We start from the raw sequence: 23,614 nt of genomic DNA, 5'->3' as shown, positions 1-23,614 counted from the left end.
CACCCTAATGTTTATAAACATTAGAAATCTCACTCGATGGAATGCGAATCAATGATTTTCGTTACGAACCACATACCTTATCTTTGAGGCCTCTCAAATTCTTTTTCCAACAGCTTCATTGATTTTTACAGCTGCGAAGTTGTTTCATCAAGTGATTTGGCGGTTGTTTTGAAACTTCGAATTTATAAAATTACTTCTTGGAAGTAGTTACGAAATGTTTACATTTTGTGATGTCTTACATGATACAAAACGAAAAACGCAAACGAATTCTCGAGAATGCGCAGTGCGGACTGGAAATCACCTTTAAATTATGTAAAGAATGTCACAAGATTATTATTTGGTCACGATAAACAGTTTGGAAAAGGATGGTATTTCTTTGGAATTGAATGAAAACAGAAAAAGTAGTTCATGGTAGGATTTTAAAAAAGTACATTTGAAGCTCTTGTTTCTAAGTTCTCGTAAGCAACCACCCCTAAGAGGAGGAACAGCGGCGGCAGCAGCAAGAGGGGAAGGGGCAGAAGCAGCACCGCCACCAGTAGAAAAATAAGTACGAGAAGGAGCATCAGCAGCAGCGGTAACAGCATTGAAAAGCAATAGGAGGAAGAGCGGAAGGAGGAGGAGGAGGAGAAAGAGGAGGAGGAGGAGGAGGAGGAGGAGGAGGAGGAGGAGGAGGAGGAGGAGGAGGAGGAGGAAGAGGAGGAAAGGCAGCCGAAGTAGCAGGAGGAGAGGCAGCAGCAGGAGCAGCAGGAACAGGAGGAGGAGCACTCCGGGTTAATTCGGAAGTCCCAAGTGAGAGCGATACATGGGATCCCTAATATATTGCATAAACATGTTCCAGAAACGAAGCATCGAGGCAAAAGACAGTATCTACCCACCGGTTCGCCTTTCCACCATTTTGGATCATCAGCAGTTGCTCCCCCGATCTTAAAATTGTCATTCAAGACATTGTCTCTAAACCTATTGGCCACAATGCCGCTATGCACAGGAAAGAGACCCTAGTGATGAATAGAATTCAATAAGACAAGGTCACGAGGCGTGTAATGGGTCATTTTACCTCTGTTTCAAAACGAGTCCACGTGCAAAACCTTTCGTATGAAAATGAGTTTAGGAGGGACACATTTTCGTCTGAATGGTTTCGATTTCGCACGAAGGCTCGTTCTGAACAGAGCCAAAATGCATCTCGGAAATGGTCTATTAAAAAGGACAGTGAGTTACATACTGCGAAAAGAAAATAACCTTAAGTTTTCTTCCTGATTATATACAAAAATGCTGATGTTAAACAATCTCTATCATCTCAAATGAAAATATCTCGACGTTAAATGCCTAAGAACTGTTCTTTTACCACCAGGCTATGATTCAGATTTGTTTTCTTGTCATCATCACATCGTAAGACCTCGCTACAAGCTATGCCATAGAAGTCATAGAAGACAAATCAAATAGCTGTCGTGTATAGCGCCTAACACGCTGACGCGAGCCATTCAAGAAAATGGCGTCCGTTCTCTTGTTTTCCTTAGAAACGTTCATGTTACTTAGCAACGTTCATGTTACTTAGCAATCTAATGAGAACTACTGTCGGATCAGTGAGTTCTCGGAGACATAATTCAACTATAAAAGGTACCTCGTCCTCTACAGTGCTATTTAAAGTGCGAAGAAAGCCGTTGGACGTTTACTTCTACTGCCGTGGATACTCACCGTTGCCATGGAATAATGGTTTGGGAAGGTCTTTGTCGGAAACTGGGGGAGCAAAAAGTTTGCTCTGACTCCATTACTGGCTAATTGCAAAAAACAAAAGACAATAACAACATCAACATTACGTTTTCCCCACTTCGCTGTTTCCTACCTCAGCATACTTAAATTTGCGTTTTCTTTTGATTTGAAGGTCATTTTGGCCATCTGTGAAAACCAAGGCGCATCGTGATAAGAAAAATGTGTGAAAGGTGAATTGATCAACATGACACGAGCGTGGGACAAAGAAAACAATCTGAGTCCACGACAGGAATAGAACCCATCTCAGATTTTTCCTTTGTCTCACGCTCGTGTCATGTTGAAAAATTCACCTTTCACATTTCATTACCGAGCTTAAAATTCACCATCTTCATTCACTTATCAAGAACTATGTGGTTTGCAGTTTTGCTTTACTACTGAATACTTCCTCAAACGCACAACAGCATATTTCCCCTTGATCTCTCGTGCAAGAAAGCTGTCTCAAATACCAAAGTTTGGCGTGATTATGGTTAACCAAGCCAAACGAAGGCTAAAGAACTCTTCCATACAAAGAGCACTTACTTGCCGAACTGTCGTTTTTTCAAGGTCTCTAATTTCAGTTAGACATGTATCATTACAGGCGCTGGCGATTCTCCGGGAATAGATTTTGACGAAAACCCATGTTGCCTGGAAATTGAACTTATTTTCAGCAAGTGATCGTTATTCTCTTCTGCTTGCAGTTTCCTGCCTGCCCGCCAGTGTCTGTCCGTATCAAGTGTGCTCTCCGTCCACCCGTCCATCTGTTCGTTCATCCCTCTGTTTCTCTGTCTGTCTGCCTGCCTGTCTGTCTCTCTGCCTGTGTCTGTCTGTCTGTCTGTCTGTCTGTCTCCATATGTCTTTCTACCTGTCGGCTGTTTCTCTGTCTCTCTGCCTGTCTGTCCTTCTGTTCGTTTGTCTGCCTGTAAGCTTGCCTTCTTGACTGACTCTCTGTTAGCCGTCTATCCGTCTTTCTCTCTTGCTATAAACGACGGAATAATCTTACCAAGATAATTAATGTTCGGAGTAATATTTCTGTCCAGATAATCAGGTCGAAATCCATCCATAGAAATAAGAATTATCGGATCTGGCAAACTATTCGTGAACAAAAACCAAGACAAAAATCATAGTGAGATAATTAACTAAAGCTAGTGAGCAAAGATGAAAGTTCTCCTAAACTTGCGTCAGGCGAAATATTCGAAAACGTAGCTTTATTTTTACGGTTAGGCCTACCGTCCACTCTAATCCGTCACAAAAACGGGGCTTCGCGAAAACGCTCTTGAAACCGTTTTTCGTTTTTGTGTGGAGGAAACACATTTTGAAAACAGCGCTTTTCAAAGACAGTGGCGTCTCAATGTTCAAGTGATTTCCCTGACCGAGTTATCCTCAAACATAAATCCAAAATGACCGGTGATTGTTGCGTTTTTAAATTCCTCGTCTTCCTCCGGCGTAGTGTGGACGAAAAACATTTGATGCGTTTTCAGACGTGAAAGCTCCGTTTTAGTGCATGGCTTATTCCCAAACACCCTATTTCACCGTCCAACATCATCTAGAACGATGATTGTGTAAGTGATGAAAATGAATTGAGCCTGAACAGAGTGATTTCCTCTCCAGGAGTTATCTCACCTCATTTCCTGGCATTCTGGAGTTGATCTGCCACCTAAATAGAGGTAAGGAAAAAAGAGTTGGATCTGAGAACACGTCTACACGATCACCTTTACGTTTGACGAATATGCTTATTTTTATTTTCTGCGCGGTTTTTGAATGTACGAAAAATTCCTTCACCTAACTACCAGCCTCATGATGGTAAAGGGGTAAAGTTTGCATACGAGCCAGGCCGGTGCTTATGGTGGGTGCTTATCTCCGGTTTCTGTAGCATGAGGCGACTGGGAGTATTTCTGATACCCCCTGGATGGGATGCTAGTCCATCGCAGGGTTACCCCCAACATCAAGTTCGCCGGTACCCATTTATACACCTGGGTGGAGAGAGGCACTGTGAGAGTAAAGTGTCTTGCACAAGAACACAACACAATGTCCCCGACCAGGGCTCGAACCCGGACCGCTCGATTCGGAGACGAGCGCAATAATCATGAGGCCACCACTCCAATCAAACTGATGATACAGGTGATTAAACAACGTAAAGATTTTGGAAAGCCGAAGTTTCGAGCGTTAGCGGCGGACCGTGGATCGCGGGTGTAATTTTGAGACATATCTGGTTATTGTAAAAAAAAGCCATAGAAATGCCCGCAAACTAAGATCTCACCTTCAGATTTCTTCTTTGAATGTGTTTTAACCAGAAACACCAAAAGTAAAATAATTATTAACAAAATAACTAGAACTGCACCCTGAAAGAACAAAAAATTTAATATTGATAGATATTTATTAAAACGCAACTTGATAATTAATGGTTGCATAAGTTTAAATTTCAAGTTAAGTACACATACGACATTGACAGTACCACAACTAAGAGTAGTCGTCTTTTGCTCAAGCCACAATATCTCTTATCCTGAAAAAGAGCGAAAAATATAAACATTTATTTTTTAAGAACACAACATAACATAACATTCGTTCGTTCTACTATTCGTTCTACTACTTGTTCGTTTGTTGGTTCGTTTATTCTTTGGTTCATTCGTTCATACGTCGGTTCGTTCTTTCGTTTGTTTTTCGAGAGTGTGTACATCAGTGCTTACCTTCGATTGAGCGATACCTCGTTCGTTGATTCCTTAGTCTACCGACTTTCCAATAATTGTTCCAATAGCCCGAGTATGAGGCTTTACAAAAGAAAAGATAATGAGAACAACGGGGGCGGGGGGAAGGAGGCTAATACTGAGGCTAACTTTTTAAAGGAGCTACGTCGGTCACGGTCTACACTTCTTGAAAATTTTAGCCTAAAGTTTTCAAGTTCTTCGTTTGCAATCCGTATTAATTTTGTCCATTCTAAACCACCCTTGTTCCTTTACGGTTTATTATTACCTCCTCTGTGTTTTTCTTTCCTTCAATTTACTTTTCTAAATGGCTAAAATAACTCAAAATACCATGACTGAGCTACTATTCTTCCTATCCAAACGAGGACTCCGCCTTACACAGCACTTAAATAATTTCTTTTATAACCACCTACAGAAGCCAGAAAGCAGCTCTTTAGCTGTACTCAGCAAGAGATTAGGGCGTTTAAGAAAACCACAATGGCAAAGTAGAAAGTGTAGAAAGTCGAAGAATCGCGAGAAAGCTGGACACGAGCGCGAAAGCGGAAGCGAGAACGGGTGGTGGTGGTGGTGGTGGTGGTGGGGCGGGGGGGGGGGAGGGGTTTGCTATTTTTTCCTTTTGCACGCCTTCCGATTGCCCCCTCCCCCCTCCTCAGTTGCCGTTTCACTCGCCTTTTCCATGCTACAGTTTACTGAGTTATCGCCCAATAGGATAATCTCTACGATCTTGTCAAACAAACGTTTTATGTCAAAGTCAGAAGTCAAAAACTCTTCTGAGCTTAAGCCGCGATCATATCCACCAGCCCTCCCTTCCTGCATCGCATGTCATCAGAACTCTGCAGTCCCGCGTGACCCCAATAACTGTATTGCGTTACTCACAGCACCCAACAGGTGACATGGATGTAAGGGGAGAACAGGCAGTTTGAATTGAATGTCTTAACTCTGAGCTCGATCGAAGGCTGTTAGCGACTTAAAGGATGTAATTTAACGTTAAGCATACCCATGCGAACTTTCTAGACTCAATTCTAGGCTAGATTTTAGACTACTCCATGTATTCGAATAACCTGCATCATGCAATCATTGGACTAAATCAGGAGCCACAATCGGGGACGGAGACCGTAAGCGCGCGCCATTTCTAGTATTGGCTCTGTCCCTATGATATGGGACAATTTTGTACCATCGTGTGCGGCACACGCGCGTATATGCTGCGAGGATTCTTGCGGATATAGCGCGGGGAAATGGCATCCGAAATTCCCGAAATGTTTGATGCTTTTGGCCCACAACTCAATATGTTTATGTCTGTCGGAATTTTGGTTATGGCTCCTGACTAAATTAAATATCTCAGAGACAGCAAGACCGTAACGAAGAATCAGCACAGACATATTTTCGCCAAGTACTTGCAGTGACATAGTAGCCTTACTATCTCGCAAAAGTAGAAGCAAACACATGTAAACAGATCGCTAATGAATGTTAAACAATGGCATTGTGGCATCTATATTATCAATAAGTAAGCTACATTGTAGTGTAAATTTTATGCCCTCCAATTTACAGAAAGCGTTCATCTTTTTGTTGCTAAGATCCTTGTAGTGTTCGGCGTACGAGAAACCAACTACTCACATGATAGGTCGCGAAATGCATGAACGTTGTACGTGTGTTTTATTTCAGAAAACCGTAACCGAAAGACTTTAAATTATTTGCCGAACCCTACGTTGTCTAACTAACCTTTGAGGAGTGATCGATTTCTACCCTCCATTTCTCTTCCTCGTCGTCAAGTTCGGGGGTCAGAATTGCTTTAGATCCCATGGCCAGGTGAAAAAACGGCAGCGGCAACAACTGGCCTAACTTCTGTTCGACTTCCCGAATTGCTCTAGCATGAATTAACTGTACCATACCTCGCCGGCTGATTGGTTGACATGAGTCACGCTTTCAGCGAGATGTTGTCACGCATTGCGTTTGCTCGAAAAACCCGAAATGTTTTGTCCATTGGCGCGGGGCTCACATTCTCAGGCTAAAATATATATATATATATATATTTTTTGACCAGGCATTTATATTATCATTTTGATTTTATTATTACCAAGACACAAAGTACGATATTGCTTTCACAAACCACACGATGTATTGAAGTATGTAAGCCCAGACGTATGACTCTGGGCATGTTTCTTTTGGAATTTACCATTAAGAGTTCTTATCTTATTTAAGTTCATATTCATTAAAACACATATTTCGGATGAAACATCATCCATCGTCAGTTTACAATACCAATTGAAAATGAGCAATAAACACTTTAACAATGAGTGATGGAAAAAATAAGAATCATTAAGGATTAACCCGCGAAACACAAACAAATATGAAAATATTACGCTAAAATACCACAGACCAATTAGTATGAACGGGATAAATTAAGATGTTTAAAGAAGGCTGCTTCCCTTTTCAAGTCAGTATATTTTGACGTTAACTATATGTTGTCACTTTCATTCTTTCGCGGAAGAAAATTATCACCAAAGAATTTATATCCGCCTTTAACGCTTCTACCTGGATCATGTCATTGCTGCCCAGTCGAAGAGAATCGCTCCAATTTTGTAAAAGTCCCTTGAAGGAAATTGCCCTTGAAGCTATCACTCCAATCGCACAAAAACATTTCATTCTTGTTTATTGACTTGTGAAACCACACCTAGCTGGACTTTCAGAGTTCATGTTATGTCACTACTGTGAGGAATTTTAATATCTCGTCTTTCCCTTCCCTAAACGCCTCTATCGCTGCCCCCCCCCCCCCCCACCGCCGTAATGTTACTGTTGAGAAGAAACTGCAAGGTTAACTCTTAATTAAGTTCAAAGCTAAAGGAAAAGACCTCGAAACGGGGTTTGTTCCATTCGTGCTTGTGTTTTTATTTGGAAGGCATCACATTTCTGAGATGAATTCAAATTATCTGTCTGTCTGTCTATCTTTTTTGTCTGTCCGTCTGTCTGTCTGGCTAGCTGACTGGCTTATTGTCTGTTTGTGTTTCCTGTCTAGCTATCTGTCTGTCTGTCCATTCATCTGCTTTTAGGTGCGTTCGTTCTCAATTTGTATGCGTTTTCCTCACTTGGTCGCCATCTCCGCCCACTGGCATTTCTGTCTAACTGCCTGCCGTTTGACTTTCACAACATATATGGTTTTCACTGGTCCTTTAACTACCTCCTAACCTGCGGAGACATGCCAGATCCTCACAACAAATATACTTATATTTTAAAAATATTAAGAGATAATGATCAAAGAACTGATTCACCCATGCGAATCTCCAAAACTCAATGTCAGATCGCTTTATTCAGAAATAGCAATTTTCGACGTAAACAAGAAGCCGAACCTGCTCCTACCATTTTCATGTTCCCTTATTGACCAACAGAAAACAAAAGCTTAACAATATCAAGGAAACTGTACAATCGACACAATTCAGACCCAAAAAATTACATTAAGTTTCTAAAATCTACACAGCGGATATCATATGACACATATAATAATCGCAACTGACCGTACTTTACGATGCCAGCGATATAAATAGCCTACGACGCACATTTTTACAGCCATTTATAAAATACACAATTAGCTAGGCTTTTTGGGGTTTTCTTCTTAAAAATATATGAACGCTTTTAAATAATTATAGAACACTCCTACTAGAGATGTCTCTCTTATGAGAAAATAAAATATATATGGTTTTAATTTTCTTTTACCGATAAAAAACAGACCACAGAAACCTGGAGCACACAAAAACCCTTAAATACATTGCCAAAAAATAAAAAAAAGGGGGGAAGGTAATAGCCCCAAGCCCTCCCCCCCCCCAACCCCCACCACCCCTTCCCTCAAGAACCTTCAGAGACGATACATGACTTGACTTGGTCACAGTCTATAGAAAATATCCCTATCTCAATTTTGAGTTCTTCCCGGAAGAAGCATGTTCCTAGACGCTAATAGAGGGAAAGTATTTCTCTATCTGCCATAGTTTGTGATTCGAACTTCATTGTGTTCGCATAAACGTTACGTTTAACATCTCAGGCACAGAATCTTTTTTACTGGACGCATCAGAAATGAGTCCCATGGACGTTTCTGGCGTGACAAAATGGAAAAGAACATCGCACCATGTTCACAGCCTTGTGTTCACGACGCTTTACAGGGAAGACCAGCAATTTTCTGAAAAACAAAAAGGAGAAAATGTCAAGAAGATATTTACAGTGGAACCTCCACTAGCGGCCACTCCATACATTCACTCTTATTTTACCCTCTCCACAGCGGCAACGGCCACTAAAGCCTGTCCTAGCTGCCAAAATAACCTCTCGACAACGGCCAGTTAACCAACGACTGACGAACGGGGTATACAAAACCCAAATTTGTATTGTAAATGGTCACGTAACGCGATCCGTACCGCGCGTTGTTGGCCTCTGGTTTTGTTTGGCTTCTGTTTTATTGATATATTTTGATTGTGTTACACCCCTTTCTACCCATAACAGGCACCTCTCGACAGCGGCTACTTTCCTCTGTCTCCAGGGTGGCCGTTGGGGAGAGGTTTTACCGCAGTTTCATGTAAGATACGAACACTTATTACAGATGCAAAAGTTGCCCCCTCCCCCCTACATTGCTTTAAGTTAGTCTACTCCGTGGTTCGTCACGCCGAGAAACGTTTCCTGACGTCACAAATAACTAACGTCTGCGAAGAAAGACTAATTACTTACAGTCAGGGGTACTCAAGAGTTCATTTGTCAGAAATCATCAGGAACCCTCAAATACCAAAGTTTCGACAAACGAGCTTTGTTTGCAACATTTTTTTTTCTAGATGCTGGAAATTTCGTATCGGTTCCGTACTAGAGGAGGAGAATACCACACAGGTTCCACGAAGGTATTGACTTACTGTTTTTCCCAACAAAGCCAGAAGTTAACGTTGTGTTCATTTACATACCTTCCGAGGTTTCCCAATAGGGTCAAAGCTAACATTTCCGTATATCAAGAGAGCTAAGTCTTTAAAGTTTCTCTGCATGGCAATGGATAGGGCAGTGCTTCCCTCCTGTTATAAAATAATAACAAATAAAGATGTATAAGTAAATAACCAACAAGACGTTTGTCATTAAGCGTAGGAAAAGTTAATTGATTAGACGTACCGGGCCGTAACACAATAACAACAACAACAAAAGCGAAAAAAATGAATGAGGCAAGTGCCAAGTTTTTCCTGTTAACGGCTTTGCTAGTTTTGTTTTAATCCAAGATGGCCATCGGCTGAAGAAAGCTTCCTCTCAATACGATAAGTAGCTTTGACTTAAAAAGCATCTTGAAAATGTCACGTGACGGATTTGAATGTAACTTACATTGTCCTCAATGGATGCATCACAGCTAGCCTCCAGCAGCAGTCGCTTAGCAATGTTCAGATGACCATGTTCGCATGCGCACATCAGCGCTGTTGAGCCATCCTAAAAGAAGGCAAAACACAGCATTAGTGATGTATACAAAAACTTAACAAACAAACAAACAAGCAAAAACAAAAGTCAATCTAAGAGACACAAAATCGACAACAAAACTGTGCAAACCGACAAGAAAGTAAGGCAAATTGGGGGAGGGTCGCGGGCAAGGAAAATTGAACTCTTAAAATTCTAACCCATTCTGAGCACAGGGTTTTTAATAAAATAATAATTTTAATAACCTTAATTTGCTTTCAGCTACCACAAGATGTAACGTGAGCTGATGAAATAACGCGCGTGGATAGGCATAAATGTGGTAAAGTTAATTTAAAAAAAGGCGTAAATGTGGTAAGATTGACCCATCACATCTCTTAAGACCATGGTGACCTATCCTTTTTATTGTAATTTTCGAAACAGTGCTTGGTAGGGAACATTCACGGAAATTTTCAAAAAAATTGTTCGGCAACTTTTATTTCTGAGGCATCACCTTAACAGTCCGACGGCTCCAGTGAATGGAATGAGGCTGGGAAGTAGGTTACAGAGAATGCGAACTAAATTGAGATGTCAAAAATACGAGACTTTTCATGACTTACTTCATCTGTTGCGTTGATGTCGGCCCCAGCCTCCAAAGTAAGCTCGACCATTTCCATTCTCCCTCGGCTGACAGCCAACATAAGTGGACTTTGACCTGTCTGATAATATTAAAGGAAAAGTGGAAACCATCAACACTTATAAGCACTGAAGTGTTGCCTAAATAAAGACGACGGTTAGATTTCTTAATTACTGTCAGTAGCCGGGAGGAGAGGTACTCATATGGGCTATATATGTAAATGCGGCCCCAAAGGGTATGGTCCTTTTAGTCCTTTTGGTCACAAATAGGGTAACGATTTTGGCCATTTTGGTCTCAGATAGGGCATTGGTTTTGCACTCTAGTCTTGAATTGGGTATGTGTTTTTAGAAGAAGCTACTTTTTCGTCATTATCGATAAGGCCATCAACAAAAGCCATTCACAATGCCTTTAACATCGGTCTGAGCCAGAGAAGAAATTACTGATAAGACAGGTCTGAAACAGGGTATCGATTAAAGGGTCAGGTCATAAATCGGGTGTCGAATTTTTGGTTAGGTCATAAAAAGGGTAGGGAAAATCGCAAAGTTTGGTCTTAAATAGCGTAAGGGTTTTGGGAAGCGAGCCGCACACTCCCACCCAATTTTTCTGGGTGTAACCCCTCTCCACCCGTGTGCCAGTATAGTCTTCGTTTACTTACTTCATCAACTTGCTTGTTTATGTCTCCTGCTCTAAACATTTTCCTGGCAATGTCCTTGTCATCTTCCTTCACGACTCCAGCTAGCGCCGCCATCATTATCGGCGTATATCCAGCCTACAATTATTCATAGTGTCATCATTCACCTTACCATTATAATTCTGCCATTAAATAGCGCAAGATCACAGGACAGAAAAAAATGAAATTTCTGAACTATAGGGAATGCTTTGGAAATTGATTCTACCTTTAACTACCATCGTTTCAGGGACAGGGGAGAAAGGGGGGGAGGGAGCTTGTAGAGCTATAGCCCTATAGCCCTATCACTTTTTTGCTCGGGTCGATTTTTTAGAGATCCAGATGACATGGATAGTTTATGAATTTCACCACTTGAAAGTAAGAAAACGACGGAACAGAGACCCCTAACGTTCGCTTCCCACTCACAGTGCTTAGTCATGGCGTTGAAATTATTCACATCACGTTTATACCTTTTGTGCGCATGTCTGACGTCTGATCTGACATCTTTTTAACTATAAAGCGCAACACTCATTCCGGACCAGACCACTCTCGGCCGGATTTTTAGCCCTACTACTTTAAAATGGTCAGCGAAATCACTTCTTGCCATAGAAATTAGGGTAGACAAAAATCATAAAGGGTTGAGAATAGACCAAAAAGACCAAGACTGATTAAGACCAAGGAACATAGTCTATAGCCCACGATCTTGGACAATTTAAACTATTTTTCTTCTTTTCCTTTATACATCTATCTGGCGTCCAATTTTATGCTGCGAACGTAACTGAAAGCGCAGAGCTTACACAGGAATTATTTTACTGGATGTTCCCATACTTAAACTATGTTCTTGTTGTTCTAAAATGGTAGGAAAACAACACATATTGGTATGTAAACTGTACCTTGTTTGGCAAGTTTAAGTTCATTAGTCCTGTGTCCAGCAAAACATCGACCAGTTTCCAGTTTCTAAACGAAACCGCGTAATGCAAAGCATTGTTTCCCTGCGAGACATGACAAGGACAAGATCAGCGAACTATGTAACGCCAGACCCAGAGAAGCGTTACCTAATGTAACGCAAATATACCCAAATATACAAACTGTTTTAGAAAATAGTCAAAGAAAATACACGCGCTCGTTAGCTGAAAATCGTGTTTCTGTAACTCGGTAGAAACATACAAAAGTTGCAGTAGTCACGTTCATTGGTCGTTATTTTCTTTAGGCTGTTTTCTAAAATCTGTGTAAACACTTGCCTATCGGCTCGTGTTCCCACAGCATTTCTCGTTCTGCCAGACGTCCAATCGCCGCGATAAAAACACGGAAAGAGTTTTCTATTTCTTTAACAACGTTTTTCTCTATTTAGTCCACTCTTTATTACAGTCCCCTTCTCACATGCGCCGCCTTTCAAGGACAAAAATGTATTTCAACCCTGGCCTCTCCTCTCTCCTCCCCCCCCCCCTCCCCCCTCCACCGCCCACCCAGTCGTTATTTGGCTCGTGCTTGAGGAGGAGAGAGGAGAGTCTGCGGAGGAAAGTAGCGGAGGAAGAGGAGAGTAGCACCCCTCCCTTATTCTACTAACCCCGCCTCCTCCCTCTATCCAACCAGGAGTTTTCCTCATTTCACTTATTTGTGTAACAAATCATGACCGTGCGACTCGAAAATATCTAAAAGGCCCCGTCCTCTTTTCGACTCCACCCTTACCTCCTTTATTCATGAGACATAAAATTAAATCTAAAATCAAATAACCTCTTGTTTGCTTGATAGAGGAATTAAATTCACCTACATTGCTGTCCACAAGATTGATGATGGTTTCCAAAAGCATGTGAATTTGATTCTTGAATATTTTCAGGAGGCCTTTGACTATCTCGGGGTCACACTCTCTTGCGCTAACGCAGCGAAACCAGTTGTTTTCCACTGTACTCATGCACGAAATCTAAAACACAAAAAAAGAAAATTGTTACTTCTTATCGAAGAATTAAGAGAAAAATGAAAAGATCACGGCCTGGACTGTCCTGGGATCATACCCTCCTTCTCTACATCTCATTCTGGGGAAGGATGAAAAAATACTAAGAAAAAAAACCGCCCGATCACCGGTTACCTGGACTGCATCAAGCCAAACATATTGCCTACATAAACATATTTAAAGCTCGAGGGAATATTTTCAACACAAAAAATATGCAATGACATCCTGCCATGACGAAACGTCGTTTATTAATTTCATTAATTTTTGAAAATAAACATATTTGCCTAAATAAACATTCAGTGAGCAAACGTGCTGTATTGCTCAATGTCCTGAACGGCACTTTGACTTCAATTCTAGCTTTCTTATTAGTTCCTTCCTCGCGTCGTTTCAGCTCAACGCGCTTTGAGCTCGTTTCCGCCTCAACACGAAATAAACAGGGGCCTTCGGATTGGACCATGAATGACATCGAGTACGACTTTCAAAACCCACGAACCTCCTTCCGGAATTTAAATCCGAAAAAAAATCGTGATAACCCACCAAAACCACTTAATATCCCACATTTTTCACTTATCTCGAGTTCGTTTTGTTATATATTGCAACGAATATTACAAGTTTGACTCGACAGGAAAGGAAATTTCGATTACTGTGGCTTTATCATTCAGTTTCCTGATATTTGTTACACACTAGAACTTAAAACCTGTTGTTCACGCTATAACAAACGTAGGACACATCATTCAGTTGCCGACAGCTTAATCAGATTACTTCTGAATCGAGCAAAAAAATGTAACCCCAAGAAACTAGTGGGAAAAAAAAGGCTAGGTGGTTCCTCAACAAAAATTCTAAATATCCCTAAACTTACACTTTTTTTTTTATAAATATCTAGAATTTTTCAAAATATTCAGGAAGTTTCTGAAATATCTCCAAAAATAGATAAATATTTGTATCTAGGCCAAAAAAGGGTTAATAAATTATTACAATTTTTAAATGTAATTGGAAAGTAGCAGAGAGAGTGGAATCTCGTAAGTTTTCCCGCCTGTTTTCTCGCATGCAGCTTTGCACGCGGCTACCGAGCATGCGTTATTACATGCCTGCAAACACGAAAGTAAGTATATTGAGCGATCCTTGCGTTACTTTTTGCACAGTTATTTGTTGCCCTAAGAGGCAAAACAAGAAAGAAGGAACGATCGAGAACTCAACTGCATCCATGCTTGAAGGCCGCTAATTCCAAAAGGTAAGCTTCTGTCAGCTTTCAAAATAGAAGATGAAACATTTCTTGACCTTTCCCAAGACAGATTATAGTTGATACCACAGCAAAATTGAAGATATAACTAAGCTTAATTTCTTGCAGATTGTTGTGTTATTGTAGAGTCCCTAAGCTGCTTAGACGTTATTTTTTACGAAAAATGTATGGCAGTTTCACGTTATTGCACAAGCTTGAAGCTTTAATTTACTGAATGAGTCACAAAGGACCACAAAGTGTTTTCTTTCCAAACAAGCATTTCTCCTATTTCTTTATACAGTCAGTTGGCCATTAGAGACAAACTTGAACAAAGAAAACAAAAGATCAAGATAACAATAGAGAACATTTATATTACAACAGAATTATTCACAGGTTTAGTAAAATCACTGCACTACCAATGCTATTTTGGTCAACTTGTACACCACATGATTGATGTAGACTTGAGTAGACTTACAAGTAGATTTGAGTACACAAATCAAAGTTTATGTATATATAGAGTAAATTCTGACTGCACGTTCTGACTGTAAACCCAGTCCTTAATTACCTCCGTGATTGTGGTCCTATTTAGTGGACAATGAAAAGAGGATTACACAAAGCTAGATACGATACCATTTGTTCCCTTCCAATTTCTTTTCCTTTGTAAAGATGGCCATTCAAGAGTTTGCATGCCACAACAACTTCATCAGTAATTCTGCAAAAATACATAATCTATACATCAGTCTTCAATAATTACAACAACAATTTAAACATCTTTTGGTACATGTATGTACAACAGAAAAAGAAAAATACACAAAGTACATTATTACTAATTAGTTGAAGTTATTTAATTGGGTACTAGATGCTTAAGATAACTATATAGGGCTTGACAGGTTGGGCAGCTAATTATAGGATTAATAAAAGATTAGAAGTTTTGAAGGTCACAAATACATGGGGAGAGGGGAGGGTAGGGAGAGGTTAGCAAACAGAAGGAGTTGTATTGCAAAGGGCAGAGAAGCTGATATAAAAGAAAGTATTGGACTTAGAAATATGGGAGGGGGTTAACAGATTACCATTTAAGGGAAATGTCACTCCCCTTTCCATGCATCAATTAGTAGATTAAAAAGATACCTCTTAAGAAATATATTTTAAGTTCCAATATCAGGTATTAGGAAGCATTAGCAACTTATATCAATTGATGGGTACTTAAAAACAAAAAGATGAGTGGAACTCAGTGTGGTGTCATTGTGAAATGCATGATAACAATCTATTTGATCACTATTAATGTGCTCTCAGTCTCCCACGGGATATAAACATGCTCAGTATTTTGAATATTTGAGGATATCAATATTGCTCCTCAAGTGCTTTAACTTAAGACTGATGTGAAAGAAGATAACTGATAAAAGAAATGAAAAATGTGAAGGCATGATTACTGGAAACAGTTTTGAAAAGTGTCAGTTGAAAGTGAATGTGAAAGCATGCTTCCTCAGTTGTGACAACAATGTGATCACAGTAAACCAAAACGTATAGTTACTCATTTTATTTCAATAGTTCAATGGCTGGAACTATTTCTTTTTACAAAACCGTCACCTCAGGAAAATATTATTAACCTAGATGTTACTCACAAATGACCAAATAATATTCAATTATGATAATAATAATAATGATAGGACTAATGCTTAGCTAGCACACATAAGCTCTCATCCTTTAAGTTCGGACAACATTTTAAGCCATTTTTATTTCACTGCAAAAACACAGGTGAATGGACCTCATTCAGGTAAATTGAGCTGCACACTGTTTCACAACTACAGTATCATAGAGCAACTTGAACATTGTAAAAACAAAGGAAAAAATATTTGTGATTCAAAATTTTTGATATCATTTACGTAGGAAATTATCTTATTTTGGTATTTAACAAAAAATTTCAATAATCGTTAATAAAATAATTTTGCATTACAGAAAACTTCATTTTTTGTAATGTTACTTTGTAAAAAAAGAAACATTCATAGTGGCAATAATCTGTCTTATATGGGGATATACATGCACCAATTATACAGAATATATGCACATAATGCACTCTAAGTGAAAACTTGTACATACATGTACAAATCTAAGGATCCTGTGACAAAGTACTTTCCAAATTTAGAATGTTGTATATTATAGCTTTATGAAGGATCCATACCTAATGCGTTCTGGAGACTGAGCAGTATCCATGACTTCACTGGTTTGACTTGCACTGTCACTGCTGGGGTTATCATTGTCGATGCTTCCATCAGATTCATTAAGTTCACTCTCCTTGCTGTGCATATGTGCCTTTTTAATGCCATCATTAGAATAAATACTGTGTTGCTTAGACTGTGTGTGTCTAACTACGTTTTGACTGGTAATGGTCCCATGTGTTTTCAAGTTCATGTTTGAGTCAAATTTAGTATTGTTATCAACAGAAACAAGGTTAGCTTGTATAACTGGTGGGTTATCGTCGATGTTAACATCAAAGTCTCCAACACCAATGGAATGCATCTGGACATTAAAACAACGTTCACAATAGCTGTCTGTCACACAGCAGTCTCCAATGGCAACAGTCTGAGTTCTGATATTCATGCATCTGTCGCAGTAGTTATCTGTTATGCAACACTCACTGACACCAAGTGTCCTTGTTTCTATGATGTCACTGCTTGTTCCAACAGACTTTGTTTTCTTATGGGAGCATCTGTCACAAATCACATCAACTGAAACATTACCATTGCCAACACCAATAGATCTGGTGTGCAAATTGTCACATTTAGTACAGAAAGAATCCATGATACCACAACTACCGACACCAATTGTGCGTGTAGTACATGCCTCTTTTTTAAAGGTTCTATTCCTTACAGGCATCTTTCTCTCTGCACTGTTGTCCTCAGCTGCAAGATGGCTGCTAGGAACAGATGATTCCAATTCTACTGTCTCTTCTGCAGTCATAGGAGTCTCTATTTTATTTTCTGAGTTGGAGCTACAAAGTTTACAGACAAAAATGTCCTCCTCCACTTTAAAATCACCTGTTCCAATAGATGCTGTCTGTAAATTTGAACAGTGGTCACACAACATCTTGTCATTGATTTTGTCCTCTCCAGAACCAGTGTCCTTAGTAAAACTTTGATCAACACCACAGCCCACAGTTCTTGTCTTTATGTTACTACATCGATCACAGAGGTAGTCCTCAGAAACACTGAAATCTCCAAGAGCAACATTTCTCAGCTCAATCTTTTCCCCAACACCAACTGTTCTTGTTTCAAGATTGCTGCAACGATCGCAAAGATAGTTTTCTTCAAGACTCATGTCACCAACGCCAACAGATTTGCAGAGTGGGATGTCAATACGATTGGCCATGATCTCATCCACAGTTTTTACTATGGCTCGAGACTTTCTGTTTGAACATCTTCTGCATGCTGGTTCATCATCAATGGTGCAAATACCCACCCCAATTGAAACCAATGAGACCCCTGAACCTCCACCTGTCTGAACTCCAATGCTAACTTTTGCTTGTGATGACTGTACTTTTGTTTCCTCATAAAGGCTACTGTGGCCTGCACTTTGAAGATCTGCAGTGACTCCTTTTGAGCGTAAGTCAGGCTGTGCCATAACAGCTGCATCTTTAGTAACAGCAACAGAAGGAGCATCACAGCCAGAATTCACCATTTCTGCTGAAGCTTGAGTTCCACGGTTTTCTGTGTAGATGAGTGGTTTTCCTTCCCCAACACCTACATCTCTTGTGAAGGACCTCATCATTCCAACACCAATAGATCTAGTTTGGACTTTTTGTCTCATTGGCTGTGTTGTTGGTGACACACTATTTAGTGCAGTTACAGATTCTGTTCCTACACATACAGACTTCACAGGGGTCTTTTTGGTTGTTCGAATCGTTGTGGTACAACAAGTGCAAGGATCGTTTACTGAGTAATCTCCAACGGCAACAGAATTCAACTTGACTCTGAGTCTTTTCTTGATGAGAGTATAGTCATCTTCACCATCATTTTCAGTGTCACTCTTTGATCCCTTGGAATGCCCATTGTATACTGAGTAGTCACCGGATGAAGGCCCCAGGGATCGGCTTCTCTTTCGAGAACCTTTGGATTGCAGCTGCTTAATAAGTTGCCTTTTCTCTTCTTGGAGTACAGATATGCGAACTTGCAAAGTTGGCACATTCCGCACCTGTTCCTCTAACTCTTTCAGTCGTGCAAGACTCAAAGCCATCTGTTCACGGATTTTCAAAAGTGACTGCTTCAATTCAGACTCTGGTGGTAAGCTGGCAATTGACACTTCCAAGAGGGAGGTACTTGGTCTCAAAACAGGGGAGTGCACATTGATGTATCGAGGAACACTGAAGGGTTCACTGGGAAAATCAAATGCATGGCTGGTGGTGTGGTGACCATCTCCACTACTCAGGGAGCTGAGTGGGGAAAGACTTCTAGGTGTTGAAGAGCATGGACTGCCATTAATGTCTGCCATGTTCTTGCAGCTACTGCCATCGCTGTCAGATACACTCTCCAGTTCAAGTTCATAAGCTTGGATACCATGTAGAGAGAAGGCACTTTCCTCAGGATCAGAACTTAGTGACGAAGGCCTTGATCTGTTTGGTCCACCCTTGAGATAGAATGGCTTTGACATTGCCATTAATTATAGCAAAAGAAGAGAAGTTAAAGGTCTCTCTCCTTCAATACCATGAATGCCCTATAATTGGCAAAAGAAGAATTAAAATGTAAGAGGATGATACACTTGACATTGCCTTACTAAAAACAACTGAAAACAATAATTATTAGGTCACACTTGTAAATTGATGTATAAATTAAATAGTTTGCTCAATTATATTGATAAAAAGTACTGAAACAGAAGCACAATTTTTGGATTAGCTTTGCTATATACATCTGCTTATAATTACACAAGGGTTAAGGTAATATTATTTTATTAAGTATTCAATTCAATGATTCCAAGAATTAGCTCTAATATTGGGCTCCAAGTGCTTTTTCTGTTGTCCATTTGCATCATCACATAATGATAGTTAAAAATAATTTAAGATGGGATATATAGTCATTCTTGAAGTGAGTACTACTTTGTCTCCTGTATAACATATTTATACTATTCGATGGGACAACAATGTACATCTACCAACTATTTACATTCCTGTGTTTTCAAAGTACATTATAAAAGGCGAGCTACTGTATATATGTCCTCTGTTTTATGCATAGACGAGTGTGCAAAATAGTGAGTAGAAAGTCTTCACCTTGTTATTATTCATGAAGTAAGAGTGATCAAAATTAATTGCCTGTATTATAATATTGTATGCAGGTAACTGTACTTTATACATGTAAATAGTAACATTCTTTTCATTGTGCTCAGGCAATATGCAGAAAAAAAACAACTTAGAAAAACATTCATTATGCATGTCAAACACAGCATAAGCATAACTTTCATTCAATGACCTGCATATGACACTTGAAATTGACAAACTTTATGCTAATTACTACCTTGCTAAAGTGATCAAAGACCATACATGGTTCGAAGAAGATTTACAATGCATTAGCTATTAATAAACTGCAAGAATCTAAAGCATGAGTACTCTAAAGACTATTAAAACCATTTTTATTATTTTTTTAATGCACACGGCATTAGAAAGCCACTGCATTAATGTAGGTACGCAATTATAGCTACTGTAACATAAAGATGTTATTCATACACCAAAGAAACAGCGATATAGAAGGCAAATTCTTGCATTTCAAGCAACTGATGAAAGATATGATTAAATGGAGTTCATAAAGGGACCATTTGTTGTGATAATTATATGAAAAAACACCTACTGCACAGGAAACAAATCAGTAGATGTGAAATTACATAACGAGATAATTGTTATTTTAGATGTCTAAATACCAGATTTAGACTCTAATATGTAAAGAAAATCCGATATGGGTTTCCTGTGGGTACTTTTTTATTTGGCAAGTCTGAGAGCATTGTGGAAAAACCTTTTGTCGAGACAACCCTTTTGATTGACCCAGTACCCCTATAATTAAGATTGCTTAATGACATTTCGGAATGCCATTCGCCCCACTGCCAGAAAATCCCATTAAATCCACATGGTGCTTCGCATCTGTACATGAAATATAAGAAATGCGTAAGGCCACTAGGCAAGAAGAACAATTTGTCGGGTTCTTTGAATCAAAAGCTAAATAGAAACCCCGTTGACTAGTGAACAGCTGTAAGCAATTAGCAGTGCGAGACTGCACGCTACAAAAGCGGCCAAATAGCAGCATTTATCGCCTTTGAATTTCACAGGATTAACATCAATGAGCAACAACTGCTTATGTTAATTAGTATGTCTATGGTTTAAACTCACAGTTAGCCACAATTTGCGTTATTTACGCCACCATCCTGAGCTCTAAATGTTCTGAAGTCTTCTGAGTCGATCGCAGATCACATTTGACACCATTTGGAAAGAAATTTGAGAGCTTTGAATCAATGCAGACACGCATAGAAACAGCTGAAAGCTGGCAGAAGATATATAGTTACATTGTACTGATTATGTCATGATGTCTGATGTGCTATACTGTTCTTTCTTTATCTATAGACTGTGCTATGTATTGTGTCTGCTCACGTTCTATATCCACTCCTTACTACAGTAAACATTCTTTGACACTAACTCGGTCCACGCAGGGGTGCATAAAATTGTAAGAGGATGTAACGCAATATTTCATCTCAAAGGTGTACAGTACAACACAAGACCCTAACTAAGCTCCAAAAGACAACTGAATGAGGAAATTTGTGAATTTATTGCAGCATAGAGCCACAGTTTCTCAAACACGCAGGCTGCACGAAATAACGTTGATGCCTTGATTGACAACATAAACAGAAAGTACAATCTCTACAAGGCATATTAGCACGTATGTGCATATTTTCATCTTATGATTCACGCGAGGTTATCTCGATCCAACAGATCCAAATGATGTCGCTCTTGGCTCTGTACTGTAATTACGCGATGCGAAGAAACAAATTGTGCGAAATTCTTCTCAAGACGAAATTCATGTTCGACAATAAAACTGAGGAACAATTCATAAAACACTGTTGCTGTACTCCTACAGAATCTGAATATATTCACCATCCAAATACCTTGTGTGCTGGTACAAAAGATTGCGCGCACAAAGAACCTAGAGCTAAACTGTTAAAGAAAGCAATTACTCTTTTGAAATTCTGGAGATCTTTTCAAATGTCGTTCATCTTTGGCTGTAAGAGCAAGTGTCATTTGTATTATTTTCAGTCAATTGCGCCTGATAGTTTGCGCGCCCCATGCGCGTATGGGATTTTGTTTAAATCATAACATGGTGTCGCTGTGGACCGCATATAGAGCTGCTAATTATCAAGCAATACTCCGATGGGAGACCAAATCATAAACTAAACATAACGTGATAAAAACGAAATCGCCAAGCTGAGAGGACATAATTCATAAAGTACGCATTATGAAAAGCATAAACAGTTACAAATGTTCTTTATCATTGGACAATAGCTACCTAGAACAAGGACAAAAGGACAAACAACAAAGTACGTACCGACTCTTCTAAGTAGTCACTTCTCCGTGATCTTGTGAATGAATGTGATGCAAATCGCAAAGATTTCTTTACTGAACAGTAAACGCAAAGAAAAATAGATCAGCTGATAACGACATAAGCGCCATTCCAATATATATAATATGTCAAGTTCGTCATATCAAGCGGGTGCTATGCTTACAGCTTCAATTTCACAGGAAATGTAATCCGAACACTTTGGCTGTGAAAACAACAACTGCTACGAATTTAAGCCTCTACTTCCTTTTGTCTAACCTCAAAAATCCAAAAACCGATCAAGCTTGAGACCGTCTGTTGATGTCGAGATTTGCGTGATACTATGCCGCACGAAAACCCTTGATACTCGAATTAATTCAAACTTGGCCTTCGATCATGTACTTAAATGTTGCGCACTAGCGCACAGATTTGTCTGGCTTTACATGACAAAAGATCTTCGAGAATATTTTTCATAATCAAACGAAACTAGCGCCGTACAAAGGGAAATCATTATCTCACCATCGCCACGAACCATTAACTCAAATTGCAAACTACCGCCCGTAATTGACTACAGCAGTAATTGCTAGAGTAACGATATGCTTCTGCAATATTGAACGTTTTGAAAAATATTATATATTAATCAGCGTTTATTTTCTGCCAATATACTCACCTTCTCTGGCGCCACAGGCTTGTACAGAGCTCTGATAAACAGCGAAGGCTAGAGCGGGGAAAATAAATTAATTTCAGCGTGCATTATTAACATAGCAGAGGTTCATTTGACTGCGTAACAACTATGGAAAAGAATGCTTCATAGCGCCAGCTAAGCTCCTCTAAATGGGCAATGTACACATTGAAATAAGCCTGTTGAATGAGTCAAAGATCAATTAAACATAAGCTTACCGATTTGAGATTCCTCTGTGTCCAGGTGGTCTTGATCTCTCGGCTTTGTAAAGGACAGAGTTGTTTACAAGTGCTTATGCTGAATTCTCTTCGCGCGAAGAGCAGCTTTCAAAATGAATGACCCCCGAACGGGGGTTTATTTCGGCACGGCGCGGTCGGATGCGAGTGCACCGACCCGTGAACGAGTCCGATTGGCGCTCAAAATAGCCTCCTTTTTTGGGTGGGAGAGGGGTAGGGAAGCGTAGGCGAGGTGAGGGAGGGGGTACTCCTTGCACGTGAAGAGGGATTTATGCTAGTTTTGAGCTGTTTATCCTATTTTACCAGGAAGATCTCAAGTAATATAATTATTTCACCCATTTAGCCTAACTGTAAGCCAAGTTATGAATTTGGAAAGTATGATAAAACCATGCATGATTTAACTAAAAAAATCGAGAGAAATATTCTCCGGGGGAAGCCCTATTACCGAATTTAGCTCGCTATTGGCTGTTGTCAAGAGTCACAAAATGCATGTATATTGTTTTCTTCAATTATATGATCTGAGATGACTTTGCAATTGGAGCTAACTTCCTCGTTCAATGTACAACACTGTAAGTACTTGTTTCCGCATTACCTACTTGGCCACCCCTCGTGGAGCATGTGTTATCCTCGTGGTCAAAGTTTTACGCCACTACTGTTCTTTTTCGTTCCTTGCTTTTCAGCCGATGTGGTACGTAGTACCCCGAATGAAAAGCTCCTGTCTTCTAACATTGGACGTAGATTCAATATCAGACGGGGGGAGAAGTTATGTCCCTTCCTCAACTAAGGCCCTCTTTTTCCTTCCGAGTACTTGTCAGTATTAT

At 39.7% G+C, this 23,614-nt stretch overlaps 2 protein-coding genes across 6 annotated transcripts in view; both read right to left on the bottom strand.

The window, feature by feature from the left end:
- LOC145467181 (ectonucleotide pyrophosphatase/phosphodiesterase family member 3-like) overlaps nucleotides 1-8,261 on the bottom strand; it is a 25,454-nt gene extending 17,193 nt beyond the window's left edge. The window contains exons 1-7 of the mRNA XM_081450736.1: nucleotides 6,165-8,261; nucleotides 4,199-4,246; nucleotides 4,004-4,085; nucleotides 3,367-3,400; nucleotides 2,747-2,835; nucleotides 1,693-1,772; nucleotides 876-995 (exon numbers count right to left, since the gene is read on the bottom strand). Coding sequence (XP_081306862.1) covers nucleotides 876-995; nucleotides 1,693-1,772; nucleotides 2,747-2,835; nucleotides 3,367-3,400; nucleotides 4,004-4,085; nucleotides 4,199-4,246; nucleotides 6,165-6,332 — 621 coding nt within the window. The 5' untranslated portion in view covers nucleotides 6,333-8,261. The remainder of the gene's footprint in view (nucleotides 1-875; nucleotides 996-1,692; nucleotides 1,773-2,746; nucleotides 2,836-3,366; nucleotides 3,401-4,003; nucleotides 4,086-4,198; nucleotides 4,247-6,164) is intronic.
- Nucleotides 8,259-23,614, bottom strand: LOC145467178 (uncharacterized). Of its 5 annotated transcripts, XM_081450730.1 has the most exons (12): nucleotides 22,776-23,614; nucleotides 22,546-22,593; nucleotides 21,885-21,955; nucleotides 16,493-19,020; nucleotides 14,944-15,025; nucleotides 12,915-13,064; nucleotides 12,037-12,135; nucleotides 11,132-11,245; nucleotides 10,460-10,558; nucleotides 9,777-9,878; nucleotides 9,374-9,478; nucleotides 8,259-8,610 (listed from the first exon to the last, which is right to left on the bottom strand). In XM_081450730.1, the coding sequence occupies exons 4-12, from the start codon at nucleotides 18,961-18,963 to the stop codon at nucleotides 8,578-8,580; spliced, it is 3,255 nt and encodes a 1,084-aa protein (XP_081306856.1). In that variant the 5' UTR covers nucleotides 18,964-19,020; nucleotides 21,885-21,955; nucleotides 22,546-22,593; nucleotides 22,776-23,614; the 3' UTR covers nucleotides 8,259-8,577. The 5 variants fall into 5 exon arrangements, with proteins under 5 accessions (XP_081306856.1, XP_081306857.1, XP_081306858.1 ...); XM_081450731.1 differs by lacking the exon at nucleotides 22,776-23,614 and having other exon boundaries at nucleotides 22,546-22,737; XM_081450732.1 differs by lacking the exons at nucleotides 22,546-22,593; nucleotides 22,776-23,614 and adding an exon at nucleotides 22,063-22,519.

Source organism: Orbicella franksi, chromosome 14, assembly GCF_964199315.1.
Source record: "Orbicella franksi chromosome 14, jaOrbFran1.1, whole genome shotgun sequence".
NCBI classification, from domain to species: domain Eukaryota; kingdom Metazoa; phylum Cnidaria; class Anthozoa; order Scleractinia; family Merulinidae; genus Orbicella; species Orbicella franksi.
The sequence above is the reverse complement of the archived record's forward strand: the minus strand, read 5'-3'. Positions and strand labels throughout refer to the sequence as shown.

What these genes read in the sequence shown, in the direction of transcription:
- LOC145467178 (XM_081450730.1), bottom strand. Translation starts at nt 18,963, where the DNA reads ATGGCAATGTCAAAGCCATTCTATCTCAAGGGTGGACCAAACAGATCA. An exon ending in TAAACAAGCAAGTTGATGAA is followed by an intron (nt 10,559 to 11,131) that starts GTAAGTAAACGA and finishes TAATATTATCAG; the next exon opens with ACAGGTCAAAGTCCACTTAT. An exon ending in ATGCATCCATTGAGGACAAT is followed by an intron (nt 9,479 to 9,776) that starts GTAAGTTACATT and finishes ATTTTATAACAG; the next exon opens with GAGGGAAGCACTGCCCTATC.